General features: G+C 37.8%; 1 protein-coding gene across 5 annotated transcripts in view; it reads left to right on the top strand.

The window, feature by feature from the left end:
• LOC124721652 (Bardet-Biedl syndrome 2 protein homolog) overlaps window positions 1-19,150 on the top strand; it is a 170,057-nt gene that overhangs the window by 72,044 nt on the left and 78,863 nt on the right. For all 5 annotated transcript variants that reach the window (XR_007006367.1, XM_047246721.1, XM_047246719.1 and 2 more), the window contains 2 exons: window positions 10,235-10,423; window positions 18,284-18,466. Coding sequence is in view for 4 of the 5 variants with exons in the window: in XM_047246721.1 (XP_047102677.1) it covers window positions 10,235-10,423; window positions 18,284-18,466 (372 nt within the window). In the remaining variant the exon portion in view is untranslated. The remainder of the gene's footprint in view (window positions 1-10,234; window positions 10,424-18,283; window positions 18,467-19,150) is intronic.

Below are 19,150 nucleotides of genomic sequence, written 5' to 3'. Positions count from 1 at the left end.
CGGACGCTATCTCAACAATGACAAAATTAATTAACAAAAGTATCAAATTAATTTCTGCTGCTCCTCCAATGTGGAACTGTGTCATAGAGTGCACACTGTAAATATTTTAGATTGTGTAAGAGCAGGATGTGAGTTCGGAATGTTCTGAGTGAGTATAGTAGACACAGCTTTGTACACTCAATGATCAACAACTGCGTAACCATGTGTTTAGGTGATGAGTTGTCACTTTTATTGGTTTTCACTTTCATATATCCTAGCATGCTTTGGTTCTCACTCAGATTAAGCTAACTTTTGTAAAATAACTCGCAGTCGGTACACAATATGGTAGCAGTCAGTTTCTACTCATTGCGTAGGCTGTAGAATGGGTGAAATTCTAAGTATCTCTTCTTGTTCAGAATGAGGTGGAAAAATGGTTGGGTATACTTTCAAAGAGAAATTATAGCTGATGGACAAAAATGTGGATACACTAGAAACACAGCGCATTACCATGCCTAATACAGCGTAGGAAACCTATTGGCATTCAAACTGGCTTCCAGTCATCTCAGAATGAATAAATACAGGTCGTGTGTCTCATACCACTCTTTGTGCAAAATAAAGGCAAGTTTAGGTAACGAAGGTGGAGGAGGATAATGATCGTACACCATTCTCTCCCAAGTAGACCACAGAGATTCAATACATACAAATCTGGTGACTGTGATGGCCAGGGGAGATGCAACAATTCACTCTCGTGCTCACAAAACCAGTCCTGGATGATGTGAACTGTGTGAACAGGGGCCCTGTCATCTTGGAACACAGCATCACAGTTGGAAAAAAGACATTGTTACATGAGACTGACCTGATCAACCAAAAGGGTCAGATAATCCTTGGCAGTAGTGTAACCTTGCAGAGTAACCATTGGGCTCATGGAATATCATAATATAGGGAAACGGTGTGAAATTTGACTTCCTTCCATTGCTCCATAGTCCAGGTTTTATGGCTTCAGCACCACATTTTCCTGTTATGGGCTTTTGCGTACTGGTGAGTGGTTTTGGCATTCCAGCTCACTCTGCAATTCTGTGCTTATGGAGCTCCCTTCATGTTGTTCTCAGGCCGACAGAGTTCATGAAGCTGACATTCGGTTCTGCAGTGACTTTTGCAGCTGTTGTCGTTTTATTTTTTGTGACAATCCTATCCAATGACTGTCTGTCATGACTATTCAACACACACTTGTATCCACACTGCGACTTAGTGCGTGATGTTTTTTTACTTCCCCTGTATGCAGTATAAATCTTCATTATGGTGCCTCTTGAGAAGCCAAACCTTTTGCCCCTCCCCTGTGGTTACAGAACACCCTTTCATCATACAAGCACCAACAGTTTGCCCATGTTTGAATACACTGAGCTCCAACATATTGTGCTCACAACCATCCAGGATACTGTTCTGACCATGACTGACACTTGCAATGTATTGAGCGCATTGCACAAGCACCGTTCATGTCAGATAGGACAGCTTGGTTAGAATTTGCTTTTATGTTCAAGCATGCATTTCTCACAGTGTTTCCATATCTGTGTGTGATGTTCTTGCATTTTCTTGGCGATATAGCGTCTGGTTCTATGGTTCTTCATGTACTGTTAACTTCAGCCTCCTTTGTCTTTTGTGCTGGCTCCTGAAAAATCTTCTGTATTTTAGTTTTTGTTGTTGCCTTTCTTCTGTCTTCAAAATCTTCACCTGTTGTGATTCTTCTTCTATGACAAATTTCAGAATTTGATGTCTTGTTAAGATGTTGATATGCTATTTCAACAGTGGTAAAGCAATTGTTGTCTTGAAAGTTGTTTCCTTCTAGTATCTATAAATTAATAATGTGTTCTTCATCTCAGTACTGTGTGTCTCATATCTTCTTGAACTTCTCCTATTTCAACTATATGAAAGCTGCTTATCTCTCTTCCAAAATTAATAGATTTTCCACTAATTAACTCTGCACCCACACCCATCCATCTACATGCTTCAGAGTCCCAAACAAGATTCACTATACTTCAAAACTTCCTGTTCTCTTTTACCCCATTGATTCATTACTCTTAAGAGAAACGTTTACCTGTTACAAAATACAATAAATTTTTCTACTTATAATCAGACATACGATCTTCATCCCTCTTAATGCTTTAGTGTCTCCATCTAGACTAGATTCTTTCATTTGTTACTTGTGCATTAACAAAAATGTCAGATATCAAACTTTCCCTGGTGGACCAAAGCATCAGAATACATAGAAGTTACATACAGTCACATTTACAGAATAATATAACAAAATGATAAAAAATTATCATACCTTCTGGCTTCTGGTCTAAACATCAGACATGTATAAAGCTGCTTGATGTCCATTCTAGTACACAATGAGGGAACTAGGCTGCCAATAAGGGCCTTTTAGCCCACCTGTAATCCCAGTCTCTGACAAAGCTGCTGAGCCACACATTTCAAAGCAGATGTCAACTGCTCATTATATGGTAAGCGTCTTAAGATTTTATCTGTATGATAGGCGTATGCATACCCCACTGTTCCTTGTCCACCAAAGGACTAACTATTTAATAGTAGTATGCGGGCAACAAGGTCTTTCGAAATCTGTATGAAGGATGGCTTTTAAGACTGTCCTTTTCATCCCATTATTTATGTCGTGTTTGGAGTCAATCTTCCCTATGATTTCTTAGGATGTGTAGTTTTTTTTCTTAAAAAATTAAGTTGGAAAATAGGTTTCAAGTCTTTCTTTCATAATATTTTAGTCAAATATCTCAATTTCACTGTAGTATACACTGATAGTTCAGTGCAAGTGAGCGTCTGCAGCTGTTCAATAATTTTCTCATTATGTCTATTCACAATTCACCATTATAATTCATTCATTATATACAGTGAGCAACCAGGATGATTATCCAGAAAGTAAGCTTATCTGGGGTTGTAAAATGAGAGACAGCATAGTTATTGAGAACCAGCCTTTTACTAGGACAAATAACATGAGTTGTTGAGCTACTTCTGAACACAGTCACCATTGGAATTTAGTTCCTTGGTATACTGTGAGATTGACTTTTGTGTTCCTGGGTCATTTATCTGCCACCTGGTATTGGAACCAGTATGTAACAGCTGTCTGCACATTTTTTCAACAGAAAATGTTCACTGAACAGGTTTTTCTCAATGTGTGAGAAAGGCCAGAAGGCAGGGGAGCAAGGTGAGCGACACTATATGGAAAAACGAAAACCTCGGAGTGTATAACATGTGTAAAGTAAAGAGTGAACAACACTTGTAGTAGGGAATGTGACATTTTTTGGAAGCATGCTACAACATAATTATAGGAACACTAAGAATCTGTTTCTCATCCAACAGTGCAGTGTAGTATTTGGTGATTTACATAGATTCTGCAGGTCTAGCATTAGTTACTAATCATAGTATTAACACATTTAGTGAAAACTAAATACTCCACAGGTGTGTCTGAGATTTACTTTGCCACAGGTTACAAAAGTGTGATGTGGAAGGTCTAGCATTAATTTGTAAAACAGCTCCTTGGTGCTCATTGTGATGTAGCAGGATAGACTGAGCAGGCATTTGCTTGCTTGTTATTTAGTTTGTCAGTGAACTATAACACCTACAAATACTGTGCACTTAGCTATCTGAGGATGCTGATTCTTGTATATCGACATAACATCTTGAATCTTTGTTTTTGAATAATCCGTTGTAAGTTCCATGAATTGGTGCAGTACTTTTAGCACTCTAGATCAGAGGTAGTCAACTGCTTTTCGACTTCTGCCCACTTTTGTATCTCTTTTAGTAGTAAAATAGTCTAACTGCATACAAGTTCCACAGTAATGGTGGAATAGGAAAGTACTTTTATTTAATAACTTTTATAAAGCAGATCTACAGCAATATAAAGCATACAACAATAATTACTTACTGTACACTTTGCCAAAATTTTATGAAAACCTAATGAAAATGTTTTTAAAACCTACTGGTCACCATGAAAGCTGGAATGCTCACTAATGGGTGTTAGGGACCACCCTTACTACCGCTGCTCTAGACTCTCGTTCAGGAGCAGCAGCGTTTGAATTCCAGCTCACACATTCTGATTTCAGTTTTCTCTTGTTCCCCTAATTTTGTTAAGGCAAAAGACAGTATGATTTCTCTGAAAAGTTGGTGACCAATTTTCCTTCACAACATTGCACTTCTGAGCTTGTGAACCATCTGTAATGACACTGGTACCAGTGGAACGCTAAACCCTAATCTTTCTTTCCTTAGGTCCCTACTGTGTAAGAAGGTGCACTGCATTGCCACTGTTAACCTGTTACTAGAACTTGTAAAGTCGTTTGAAATGCTTATCATCTGTGCTCAGTTGCTAGTTGCCAGCTCAGTTTCAGAAAGCACCTACGGGACAAGTGTGCAGTTGATTGGGCTAAAGCAGGATGAGTGTTTGAACAGCACTGATTCTGCTAACCAGATGGTACTTCTGCTAAGTGGACCGAGCAGCAATGTCATGCACTAATTTTTCCTTTTTTACCCTTTAGCATTTCCTCTGAAGTCACAAAACTAGTCACTGATGATGTGCCACGGTTCTTCACAATGTAAAATAATATATCTCTGAAAGTTTATTAAACACAGCATGTGCACCTAACTAAAGAGAAAACTACAAGGCAAAAACAAATGAAACAAAGTTTCAGTTGTGATTGTGTAAGTTTTACCAGTTAGTCACTAACAGTCTGTACATAATGTGGAGATACAGTTCATGGAAACCAGCTGTGGTGAACACCAGTTCCAGAGGTGGTCTGTTGTGGTCCGTGTAGCCTATAGGAATGGTGTCATTGACTTTCACATCAGTAGTAGGCCTTCATCAGAGTAGGTCTCCATTCATCAAATTTGGAGACAGAGGAGTAGACGATGAAACAGACGTGTAGATTGAGTTCCCTTGTAAATGTCAGTTTCCTATAACAGAGCAGGCCAACTGAGAACTAAGTGATAAACAGCTCTTTCAAGAGCTGGTCCATGTGAGGTGGAGGTGCTACAGGTCTATTTTGATTAGAGTGTTAAATCATCTGAGTGAGATACCAGATTCATTTACCCTTTGGCAAAACCACCTTAAAGTGAGAAAACTGTGTGTAATATAGATACTGCACTAAGAAGTGCAGAAGAGCAGATTGCACATTGCATTTCATGGTGCTAAGAAATTCACCTTGTGACCTTTGTGACAGGAAAACATGAATCCAGTTGCACAACTGAAGCAATACTCCATAGGCACACGATTTGATTAGAAGTCTCTTGTAAGGAACATTGTCAAAAGCCTGAAATATGGAATGAGTTTAGGATTCCCCGTCAGATAGAATGCATGCTATGGAAGAAATTTCTTGACGTCATTTAGCTTTGCCCCTCTGATTGTTATTATTATTATTATTATTATTATTATTATTATTAATGTATTTATATATTTTTACCCTTCTGGGTACACCACCTTAGTATGACCTACCTTCCCTCTAGCAAAGTCCACACTTCTCCCATTCTCACTGTCATCTGTGGAATGTTTGAGTTCCATTACCATTGGATAGGTATGTTATATGAAGCCTCTTAAATTACAACATGTTTCTAGCCATGCATCACTAGTCTTTTTTCTGTGAATGAATGGCTATCGTTTCTGCCTACGCAACAACCAACAGTAGTTCTCTACGTTCTCACTACATCAAATAGTTTATTGTTCTTTGCTTATGAAACTATTTCCATACCGTGCTTAGACATACAGATGTGTTTATAGTGAGCTTACTCAGTGACAGAAAAATGTATCATTTCATGGAAAACTGTGGCCTGTTTTCATTAATTGTTCCTCGAAGTTCATTTGCAGACAAGAGAATATCTGGACCATAGAAATTTTGAAATTCATAATTTGTCCCACACAACTGTTGGAATATATCACAGTATCCTTCAAGCAGTTAATCAGTTTCTCACTACAGTAGTAAATTACGTGTCATCCAACTTTGTCTGCTCTCCATCATGTCACATAAACACTGTACTCTCCTCACTCTCAAGGTCATTAATACCAAGATTGTATAAATGTAATTTTTTGCAGTCATAGGGCTAGGTTAGATGAAAAGAAACTGAAAATAAGTGTTTCCAGAGAAGCTTCATTCTTTGCATTTCTGATGCTTTCTTGCTGCCTGTGCCTTTCCATTGTTTCCCTTTTGTCCTTCATTTCCATTATGGTTATCAGTTTCATGTTCGTCACTTGTTTGGCAGATGTGTTTCCTTGGAATACGGAAAGATCTTCATTGAAACAATGCGTGTAGATCCATTTTTAACGGGGCGAAATTCTCTTGCAGTGCAAAAACTAAATATGGATTATTTCAGTACAAACCAGCGTGATAAAGTTATCCTCTTATCTCGTATTCCGCTATACACAAATTTTAACTTAATTTGAATAGGGTTGAACTACGATAAGTGCACATGGATGCTTGAGTTAAAAAAATGGACCTTGTCCATATTCCAAGTCTTGGAATATGCAAATATGTAAGGGACTGTTTTGTTTTTAAGTACTTTTATTGTCTCCTGAATTACTGTGAAAATCCAAATCATAGTCCTCCATGTTCAACACTAAATGGAAATGGCTCATTAAATAATTGTACAAAAAGATTTCACCTCTTAAAAGTACATGAATATGTTAACAGCTGGAAGGGGAGTACACATTCCACAACATAGTCTTCTTTCCCTTGACATAGCTCTGTTTTGCCTACAGGAAGCAATGCAACATAATAAAAAAAAGTCAAAATTTGACATGGTAAACGTTACTAAAGCATCCTTATGCAACATAACATTTATTCAGCAAGTTACAAAATTTTTGAAGTTATTGATTACATTAGGGATTTTATGGTGGAGCACTCACAGAAGTAGGGGAGTGGATGCTAAGTTGAGTGAGTGAGTTAGTTTGTTAGTTACATGTTCCGTGGATCATTTTGCACAATGTGAAATGAGTCATTTTACATTGACATTACAAATTAATTCGTAAATATGGCTACATGCTTAACATTTATCAGATGTGAGCTAGTAATAATTCCTACCCACCACGTTTTATACATTACAATAATAGAAATTCTTCTATGGAATAGGAGTACTTGTCAAGGAGAAACTTTTTCAGTTTGTTTTTAGCTTTTGCGTTGCTGTCTGCCAGTCATTCTATATCACTGGGTAAGCGATCAAAAATTTTTGTTGCAACATTGTGTACCACTATTTGTGGTAAAGACAACCTTATGTGGAGTAATGAATGTCTTTTTTTTCCTGGTATTGTGATTATGAGGAGTGTTCAATAAGTACTGCAACCCTTTTTTCTGAAAGCAGGTTGGTTTTATTCAGGATTCCAATACACCATATTATTCCCCACTCTTTTGGCTACAAAACCACATTTCTCAACATAATCTCTATTCACCACAATGGCCTTACACCACCTTTCTAGGAGGGCCTGTATGCCCCCATGGAACCACTCTACTGGTTACCGTCAGAGCCAATGTCTTGGTGCATCACTAACTTCCCCATCATCCACTTACTGCTTCTCACAATATGTATCCTTCATTGGACCAGACAGATGGGAGTCAGAAGATGCGAGATCTGGGCTGTGGGGTGGATGGGGAAGAATAGTCCACTGAAGGTTTGCGAGCTGCTCTTGGGTGCGCAGACTTGTATGAGCCCTTGCATTGTCATAGAGAAGGAGAGGTTTGTTTGCATTTTTGTGATGACAAACGCACTGAACCTATTTCTTCTATTTCCTGCTGGTAGCACAATACATTTTTGAGTTGATTGTTGTACCATGAGGGAGGTCGTCAAACAGAATGACCCCTTCAGAGTCCCACAAGAGTGTCACCATGACTTTACTGGCTGAGGGTGCAGCTTTGAACTTTTTTCTTCGGAGGAGAGTGGTGTGGCACTGCTCCATGTATTGCCATTTTGTGTCTGGTTCAAAGTTATGAAACCATGTTTCATCGCCTGTGATGATGTATGACCAAAAATTGTCATGATCAGCCTCATAACGTGCTTGCAATTCTGTACAGATGGTCCTTAGTTGTTCTTTATGGTCTTGCGTTAGGTGGCAAGGAACCCAGTGACACACATCTGTGAATACCCCCAACTAACCACTACTAACAGGGACGCTTGATTGAGCAGTGAGTTGTTTGATTGTGATCCATCAATCACCTTGAATGAGATTGTCCACACATTCCAACATTGTAGGAGTCACAGCTATGTGCAGCTGGCCAGCATGTGGGAGATCAGATGGCTTTATGTGAGTTTGTTGCAGTGATGATAGATGCATTGCCTAATGACTCATCATGCTTTTGTTCATTGCCAGGTCTCCATAGGCATTCTGCAAGTGCCTATAAATATGTCAGATGCTGTGATTTTTTGTCAAGAGAAGCTCAATGACAGATCTCTGCTTGGGACACACCTCTGTTACAGAGGCCATTTTGAAGGTTATGTATAAGGCCGCCACCTATTGGAACTTCATGAAACTTTTCCACAATGTCCCACAAGAAATTCCAAATTTTTTTTTATCCGAAAGTGACATAGGGAAAAAAATGTGTTACATTACTTATTGAACACTCATCACATGTACGTCTTCGTTTCTTTTGATCTTTAGTGGATTGCTTGCAACAAACTTCATGGGGGAACAAATATACTGTGAAGCAGTTGTCAGAATGCCCAACTCTGTAAACAGATGCCTACAATATGATTGTGATTGAACCCCACACATTGTTCTTAGAGCATGTTTTCAAGCAATGAAAACTTTCTTTCTTAAAGATGGGTTGCCCCAGAACATTATGCCATATTACATTACTGAATAAAAATATGCAAAATATGTCAGCTTACTGTGTTTGCCAAATATTTACAATGAGTCTAAATACAGATGTGACTGAACTAAGTTGTTTTAGGAGTTCCAAAATCTGCTTTTTTCAGTTTAAATTATCACTAATATGGAACCTAAGAATTTTGAAGTTTACACACCATTTCTTATTTCCTCACCATGTGTTACACTTGTCATTGATGTAGTACTCTAGATGTGCAGAACTGAATATGTTGTGTCTTTTTAAAACAGAGTGTGAGACCATTCGCAGAGAATTGGTCAATGATACATTAAAACATATGAGTGACAACAGCGGACCTAAGATTAAGCTTTGGGGAAACCCACACGATTTCTCCCCATTCAGAATTATGTCCCCAGACTATATTGGTTGAATTGCTAGTTACAACTTTCTGCATTCTTTTCCTAGATGTGTCATTATCCATTGGTTGGCTTTACCATCAATCTCATATAACATAAATTTGTCTAGACGAATACTGTGATTCACACAGTCAAATGCCTTAAATAGGTTGAAGAAAATACCAACTGGCACTGTTTTATTATTTAATTTTTGTAAAATTTGGTGAGTGAACATGTAAATTGTATAGAAGACATGAGGGCATATGCCTGTTGTTGTTGTTGTTTTTGTTGTTGTGGTTTTTGTTGTTGTTTTGAAGGACAATAACAACATCAAATGTATAACATTCCTGTCAGTGAAACTGGTTATCCATAGTTATTATCTGTCAGGTAATAAGTGTCGCTATTACATTGTTCTTTGTATGCATCATACCCTGTAATGTAAAAATGTGTGGCACATTATATCTCATATCACAGAGAAATTCACAAAAATTTCGAAAGAGGCACATTTCCATACTTGGAACATATTTTTACAGGCAGTGAAACCCAGTCTAGTGTGTTGTTGAAGTAGGGGATAAAATGCAAAAACTAGTCAGTCATGTAAAATTGTGATATAGGACTTCAGACAATTTGAGATGGCAAAGATTTCATTTTGTAAGTGGGCTAAGCCTTTTTGAAAAATTTGTCATCATTCGGAAATGTGTATAGCTCTATATGTCTGTCATTTGCAGGATAGGTTGAAAAGTTCGCTTAAATATTTGTTTTTTATGTTACAATGAAATTGTACTTGATGTCACCCGTCCATAGCTGCATATCTCCATAATAAATACAAATAAAGGTAAACATCATTTTCAAACACCAAAGCAGTTACTGCTGCACTTGATTATTAAAGTATTGAAATATGAAATAAGGAGATGGACCTCTGCATACAACAGCTGTTTCCTTCTGTGGAAGAAAAGAATGCTTGAATCTCTCTCGGCATTTGAGTGTTGGTGCTTTGATTATAATCAATAAACTCTGTTCAGAAAATGTGGTGCTGTTACCATATCAAAATTCTAGGTGATGGATGGAGTGTCTGCCATTACAATTGGGAGGCTAGGTCATTGGAAGAATCCTTTGGTCATTGTTGGTGGTAACTGCTCTATTCAGGGATTTGACTATGAAGGTAATGAGCCATTTTGGACAGTCACGGGAGACACAGTCACCTCGCTTGCTTTATTGGACTTTGATGGTGATGGTGATAATGAGGTGAGTGTTCTTTGTTTCTGCCATATCTTTTAACTTTCACAAACTAGCAATAGTTGTTATTTTTTAGCATACAAACAATATAGAAAGTTGTTTCCATTTTTAAATTTAGCCTTGTATGAGTTTGCAGACACAATGTTATATGAGGGTTGCCGAAAAAGTAATGCACTGCATTTTTTTTTCTCAACTGAAAACAGTGCTCTGAATACAAGACATTTTGTATGTATTATTTGAAGTCTCCTGCGTGAGCGTGCCAAGTTTCCATCACGTCTGACAGATAGTGTAGCTGCAGGACAGTTTCAAAATAGCATCTGTAGATGACGTACATTACAAGCAATGTGACATCATTGAATTTCTCTCTGCAGATAAAGAAACTGTGGGGAATATTAACAAACGCTTGTGCAAAGTCTATGGAGCACCTGCTGTCGACAGAAGTATAGTTAGTATAGGGTGAGGTCATCAGAAGGCAGTTCGGCAGAGCTCCATGATTTACAGTGATTGGGGAGACCATCCACGTCTGTTACACCTGACATGTTGCAGCAAGCTGATGTTGTCATTTGCCATTAAAGGATGCCATTCGTGGAAGTCATTTTGAGGATGACGAGGAGGTGATTCCCATAGTGAAGCACTGGCTCTGCCACCAGGACAAGGATTGGTACTGACAAGGCATACATGCCCTTGTTTCGCGCTGGAGGAAGGCCATAGAACAGGGTGGAGATTATGTGGAAAAATAGGGTGTGTAGATAAAACACCATTCTCTTGTGTGTGTAATTCTCATTATGTTCAATAAAGTATTGTTGAAGAAAAAAAATGCAGTGCATTACTTTCTGGGCAACCCTTGTAAATCATAAAATTATGTACAGGGTGTCCATAATTAGTTACAGTTTCAAAACGGTGTAGAAAGAAAACCACTACTTAGAATGATGTCAGATTTAAACAGCATATTATTAATACAGGGCAAACATCAAAAAACAAGAATTTGATCACTAGATGGCACTGTAAGAATCAGTATATTCATACCAACAGATGTGCAGCATGCGGCTGTTCCTCAGTTTGCATCTGAAATGCCTAACACGGCTGTCTCCATGAAGGATTACATGCTGATGGTACAGTTATTTTACAAGAATGGGGACTGTGTGCCAGTAACCCTGCAGTAGTTCCAGATACTCAAGGTATGAAAAAAGCATTGGTACAGTGCCTGCAGAGGATCTGGAGAAAATTATTACAAAATTTGAAAACATAAGGTCTTTTGAAGTACAACGTGACAGAGGGAGGAAGGCATTGATCCAACATCTGTCTAATATATCGTCACAACGTTGCAGGAGGGGTTGAGTGGTGGTGTGCAAACATGCATTTCATGGGGAATTGTCTGAACACTGGGCATGCCTGGGAAGCACAGTGCATAAAATCCTACGAAACATTCTGCATTGCTAGCCATACAAAATTTCCCATGTTCTGGAGTTGCCTCTTGCTGACCTGTCATCAACAGAAACATTCACTCTGAAATTTCTTGCTCACATGGAAGTGGACAAGAATGACCATGGAATGTTGTGTGGACAGACAAAGCCCATTTCCATGTCAATACACAGAACTCCAGAATACTGACAACAGAAAATCCACTTGCATATTGACTGCTACCACGTCATTCTGAAAAGATGACTGTGTTGACGGCATTGTTTTGAGAAGATGAGTCTTGATGGTTTTGTTACTTGTACTGTCACTGGTAAATGCTATGAGAGTCTTTTGTGCACCAATGTCATTTCAACCCTTCAACAGCATGGATGTGTGGGCAGGATCATTTTTGTACAGGACAGTGATCCTCTGCAAATTGCACAGTCAGTTTTTCGAAAATACTAGAATTATCAGTCGTCATTTTCTTACAGCCTGGCTGTCCAGATTATGTGATCTTAATCTGTGTGACATTTGGCTGTGGGGTTATATGAAAGATGTGCTCAGTGCTGCAATTAGGAATGTAGCTGAATTCAAGGCACACATTGTGTAACGCATTTTGAACATGACCCCGGAGACACTAATCTGTTGTGGGACATGCTGTTTCTTGACTTCAACTTGCGGCAGAAAATAGTGGACAGCATGTTGAACATGTCTTCTGTCAGTCTCACGACAATTAGAAACTGATGTCATTTTTCTTTTTATGCTGTTTGTGGCCTCTGTACACTTAAAAGCCGATTTTCTCATCTGACGCGATCCTACCTGTCCTTGGTGGATGAGATTGTCTTGCCAACAGTGCCATAAATGTTGAGTGCTGTACTTGTGCAGTCATTCACACTGAATAGTATGGATGATGTAATGTGCAGCTCAAACCATAGCCATCATATTGCAATCCTCCTGTCATTTATAGCTGACCCCATTTATGTTAAGATGTTTACAGTGACATCTGTTAGTAAAATTTTCGGTAAATTTTTTCTTCCTTGATGTCCCCCCCCCCCCCCCCCCCCCCCCCCCCCCACACACACACACACAACATTAATATGCTTTTCAAATCTGACATCATTCTGAGTAGTAGTTCTCTTTCTACAGCGTTTTCAAACTGGAACTTTAATTATGGACACCCTGTATATGTTATATTTTTGTACTAGTAAATCATTTCCCTTTATATTCTGTGTATTATGTGCTGTGGTATTGTGTCAGGTTTTGCAAGGGACATTGAGGCTAAAACATAAATGGACATAGACTATGCACCAGATTCTTGCTTCAGTTGTTGTTCTTGTTGTTGTTATAACTGTGGAAGAAGATATATATGCTGCAACTCATTGATACTGCAAAAATGCAGTGATGAAACATACTAAATTTTGATACCCATCTCATAAAATCTTGTTTATATAATGCTGTTATGTAGAAACATATGTATTAACTCACATTCATATCTGAAAAAGGTATTTCACTTTTGTCACTTTCAGAATAAATACAACATATCTTACTAAACCTTGTGTTCAATGTGAGGGGATTTCTATTTTTATGGATAGTGAATACTGCTGCATTCCTATATAATTTCTCCTTATTGTGCGGATACTGATTGGTACTGAGAGAGTATATCTAAATATTAAAACATATTTTAAAGTTATAAATTTGTGAAAGTTTGTCATACTGTGTAGTGTGTTCAAAAAGTATGTAAGTAATGTCATCCCACATTAAGTCCACTGCACAACAAAAATGGTGTATTGTGAGAAAAAAAGTGAATGTTCCAGATATTTTGCAGACACATACTGCTGTGCTACAGGTAACAGGTGTATAGCCATGTGAGAGTTGAATGGTATGGGAAGTGGAAACTTACTCCAAAGTTGAAGTACACCACGCAGAACAATTCTTGTAGGCAAAACATTCAAATTGCACACGGACCACCATGAAATTGTAGTAATATGTGGACCAAATGCAATTTCACATCCAGCCATTGTGAAATGGTGCCAAGATTTTGATCAAGATGGCACAAATGTGGTTGATACTGATTGGGGAATCCAGCTCTTGCACTATGTGGTCGATCATTTTAACAAGCTGAAAGAATATCTTTGAGCGGGGGTGGGGGAAGATTTTCTGATGATGATGGTGGTGGTGGTGGTGGTGGTGGTGGTGGTGGTGATGATGAGTACACAACAATACAGCAGTTCTCGAATGGCTCCATGACCCAAGTAGTGGATTTCTATCTCTGAGGTGTAATGTTATGGACCTATATTTTACATCAGTAGTGCTGCTTCTTTTGAGCATCTACCTTCTAGTTATTATATGGTTTGGTGACATTTTGTTAAATGAAAAACACGGGATCTTTTCACATTTATTAGTATCAGTAAAATAGTGATTATTTGCTTCTATTCAATATTTTAGACAGTTCGTATTTCAGAGGTCAGCACCTACATTACAAATGTTTTGACTGAGTGGTAACACTTTTACAGTGAACTTTCACTGTCTAATTCTGTCTGACAAACCACATGAAATACAAAATGAGATTTTCACACTGCAGAGGAGTGTGTGATGATATGAAACTTCCTGGCAGATTAAAACTCTGTGCCAGACCGAGACTCAAACTCAGGACCTTTGCCCGCAGAAGAGCTTCTGTGAAGTTTGGAAGTTAGGAGACGAGGTAAGGCAGAATTGAAGCTGTGAGGATGGGTCGTGATTCGTGCTTGGGTAGCTCAGTTGGCAGAGCACTTACCACTGAAAGGCAAAGGTCTCAAGTTCGAGTCTCAGTCTGGCACGCAGTTTTAATCCGCCAAGAAGTTTCAATTTGAAATATGTTTTAGTTACAAGATATTTTCAGAAAGTAAGAGTACTAGATTTTTATATATGCATATATATTTTTTAAAAAGTGTATTTGAAAAAATTACAGGATATTGTTGATACGCCTGTTGACTATTTTTCCACATAATCACCATCCTGTTCAGTGCATGTGGCCACCTGTGGCACAAGATTCTTTATGCCCACCTTGAAGAATTCTCCTACCAGCTCCTTTCCACACTTCAGAACCTCTTTCTGCTCTTGCTGCGTGGTTGAAAAATTAATTTCACTGATGTGTGCCTTCAGGGAGGTGAAAAGATGGGAATCTAAAGGTGCCAAGTTGGGGGAGTGCAGGATGGTGGTTCAAAACATCCCAGCCAAATGAGTCCAAGTCTTGGTGACTAAGGTTGTATGTGAGGACAGCTGTTGCCATGCGTTAAGCACACTACTCGTCAGCATTCCCCTCCTTTTGTGTTGAATGCCCCTTTTGAGTTTGTTCAGGTCTCATAATATCGTTGTGCATTATGGGCTCCCTCTGAGGCAAAAATTCAACCAAAACGATGCTTTTACAGTGCCAAACCACTGCTGAAATGTCATATGGGTAATTTGTGTGAAGCCACTGTAATGACTGTCTTTTTGTGTCAGGCATGTAGTGAGCCACCCATGTTTCATCTCCAGACACAATACAGCTCAGAAAATCCTCAACCTTCAATTCAAGTCACTCAAGAAACTTGAGGGCGCAACTAATCTGATTTTTCTTGTGTTTCTCTGTCTGCTGTTTTGGGACATGTCTCATGCACAGTTTCTGACCCCACGTTTCTGTGAGTGCCTCATATAAGAGAGTTCTGGAGAATTGTGGAAACATCACAGAAATTTCATCCTCTGTCAATTGGTGATCTTCATGAACAGTTTTCTCATTTATTTGCACCAACTTATCAGTCAAAATAGGTCTTCCACTCCTCTGTTTGTCATGAACATTTTTCCTGCATCCACCAAACTCCCTACACCACGTAAACATACTCATTCTGTTCATAACACCTTCATCATAAACCATCTTGATTGGTGAAAAAATTTTGGTAGGTGTTATTCCTTTTGCAAATAGGAAGCAAATCACAGCATGTGGACCACATGTGGTGGAATTTCTTGTCAACACCTTTCACACATCTGGACACTACAATGTGAGTTTATGTAATACTATGTTCATATGATTCTCACTGGGGTCAGGGAATCCCCCTATACTGCTCAGTGTTGCAACCCTTAAAAAAACTGCAGCTTATTATGATCACAGTACACTTACTTTCTAAATATGCCTTGTACACAGAGATGGCACATTGTAGCTGTTCACTTTGTATAACTTACTACATGATTTTTACAATTTAGCGGCTAACTTCAGACTGACATACTTCACTACAAATTAATGCATACTCATCCATGATTCACCAGGAAGTTTACATTTAAATGGCTAACCATGGACTGACTGACTGAACCCAGCCAGTGACACAGATATGTTCACAGTTTAGCTGTTAGGTGCTGATTGACTGAAGCATTATCCTGCACACCTACTTACAGATGCATGTAAGGTTAAAATAAAAAATTTGTTATATTTGTAATATTAACATAAAAGAGCAATATCACACAAAATAATGACAACCAAACGAGTAAGTCTGTGTAACTCTAACCTATATTGCAAAAAAAAAAGATACTATTGTATGTCAATAATTTTTACTTTCACAGGAATTACCAGAACTCGGCAAAAGGTGATAAAAACTGAGATTTTCCAAATTAAATCCTTAGCAAACTAAGAATATCTTGTAGTAGCTATGAAACTATTGTTCATAATTTTGGAAATAACCATCTGTGTCAGTAAAACACTATTCCAGAACCTGTTGCCAGTTGCAGTGTATAGGCAACAAAAATGAGATTTTCAGTAATTTACATTAATTTCGACCAAATTTTAAAAAATTAACCTGCCATAATAATCAGCTCATTAAGAGGTATAATTTTATCTTAAAAGTTTGACACAAATATTATAGCTAGAATCTGTGTGTTTGTCTTGATGCAGCATAACTGACGTTGCGCAAATACACGGACATCATTCATCCAGTATTTGAGAATAACAGCACTTAGTGACTTCCAAAAAAGATTAGACATAATTTTAAACTGTTTTGAAATTTTTTCTCACCAACACCCCCATAAAAATGATGAAAGGTAAAAAGTTTATCACTTATTACATTTTCATGCTCAGACTTCAGCATCCCACACATTTTAATTTATTACTTCTGTACGACTACCTCTATTCACCATGCGATACGCAGACAATATACCACTGAACAAACCTTCAAAATTATATCATTGTATGGCACAGAGTTCAGGAGATATGACGTTGTACATATTGAGAAATGTGAGAAACTAGCTTTTGCTTAAAAATGAGCACAAATTACCCAGTTTATATTTATCCATTGTTTCATAATGAGAGCACTAGCGACTGCCAACAAATTTCAAGCACTATTTCAAACCTTTCTTAAATTTTTTCCTCACTTACATGTATAAATACAAACATTTCTCACATTAACTCATCTGTAAAGTAATGAGACATTTGAAGCTGTTTTATAAATGGAAAGTAAGTTCTTTACGGACTTTGGGGTTTACTGGTTATTTAAGATTCAAACCTTCTGGAACATGAGAACTTTGATTAAGAATGATTTTCGAAATAGGAAATTTTCGGAAAAAGTAAAATTTTTATGGCAAAGAGGAGAATGAGGGCTTTTAGGTAAGCTGTGTCAGTTTATAAACAAACAGCTATTTGCTCAGTAAAATATTCAGTTTCACATTTTCATTACAGATCTTCAGTTATAGATATTTCATTATAAAAATTATTTCCAAGTAAGCTAACTATAATATTTCTGTTAGTGATTGAGAAATTGCACAGTGAATAATAAGTCTCACTGAAACAGGGCACGAATAAGAAATTATATATTCTATATAACCGACCTTTGCGTGTTCTCAATGAAACTATATTAAATAAAGAAATAAAATAAAATACTGATGTAATAAGTGGTAGAAGAACAAATGGGATGGTTCCACCATGCTCTGTTACAAAGAAATTAAGTGATTGGTAGAACATTATGACCATTGTTCACAGATATTTGGTGACTGTGTTGAAAAATAGTCATTTGTCTGTGTCACTTTGAGGTGTAGTGCAGCATTCAATAAAACATATTAGTCTTGCCATAATAATGCCTAACTTACTTTGTGAAGTCTTCTCATCTCAGCTGGAGAAAATCTATAACACTTCATCTATAATAGTTTCTTTTAATGTAATGTATTGTCATACTTACTTTCACAGTGTCGTTCTTAATAGTTGCGGAGCAGTCAGTCAATTTCATGTAGAGTGCACAGCAGCCAGAAGTCACTTTGGCCGTAGGGACACTATATGCACCACATGAAAGCAACTCACTGGTCTGCAACTTCAATGGACATGAAGCTCTTCAATTAAGAATGGAACTGGTGGCCAATGGAGATTAATAAGTCAATAATAGATTGAATTAAGAGACATTATTAAATTTATCAATGATGAATATCTGTCGGTAAGAATCTGCTCAGTTGTAGTATTCGTGGAGCATTGTTTTGTTACAGTTAATTGTTGGCTCTCGAGATTTTGATATCCGTGTCTTCAAAGAGGACAATATTATAAGTGAACATGCAGAACTTGAAGCAGTAACTGTGCTGACCCCTCTTAATGGAAGTGGATTTGGCTATGGATTGGGTAATGGCACTGTTGGCGTATATCAGAAACTTCAGAGGGTTTGGAGAGTTAAGGTATTAACTTTTGCAATGCAATTTAAATCACTTATGTACATGTTTGTGTTTAACTATAAGCTTCTTATTCTTTTTTATGGAATTTATAATTAAAATTTTCTTAATAGTGAATATTGTTTCTGATTTGTTCTTTCATTAATTCATTTTGGATTTATATGTAGTTACGGAAATAAAAAGATGGCGTACAAAATTAAGTATGAAAAGATTGAGGAAATTTTATCCTGATGTGGAGCATGTAAGTGCAGTTATGGGACCACAAGGAGAAAGTTAGAAAAGGAAAGCATGGGGCAGAATGTGGACCGTCCAGATTGGAAGAAAGAGATAAAGAAGTAAGGGAAGGTAACAATAGATGAACTAATAATGGAGTAGAAAATACTGGGGGAAGGTGAAACTAGACTGGGGGAGGAGAATAGAAAGGGGCAGAAAGTGGAGGAAGGGGAAGAGGTGTTGGAAGCAAGTGGAGAACAGTGGCCAGCAGAGACTTGAGGCCAGAGGGAATATGGGAATGAAGAATATGTTGTAGTTAAAGTACCTTACTCTGAGCAGTTAAGAAAAGCTTGTCTTGCGAGGGAGGATTCGAGTGGTGCGAGTTATGAAGGAGCCACAGAAGTCGACCACATTATTGTGTGTTATGTGCTTCACAATTGGATGCTCAGTTAGTAGGAACAGTAAAAAATCATTTTA

The sequence above is a fragment of the Schistocerca piceifrons genome, chromosome X (genome assembly GCF_021461385.2).
Source record: "Schistocerca piceifrons isolate TAMUIC-IGC-003096 chromosome X, iqSchPice1.1, whole genome shotgun sequence".
Taxonomy (NCBI): domain Eukaryota; kingdom Metazoa; phylum Arthropoda; class Insecta; order Orthoptera; family Acrididae; genus Schistocerca; species Schistocerca piceifrons.
Note: the sequence above shows the minus strand (reverse complement) of the source record. Positions and strands in the feature narration are given on the sequence as shown.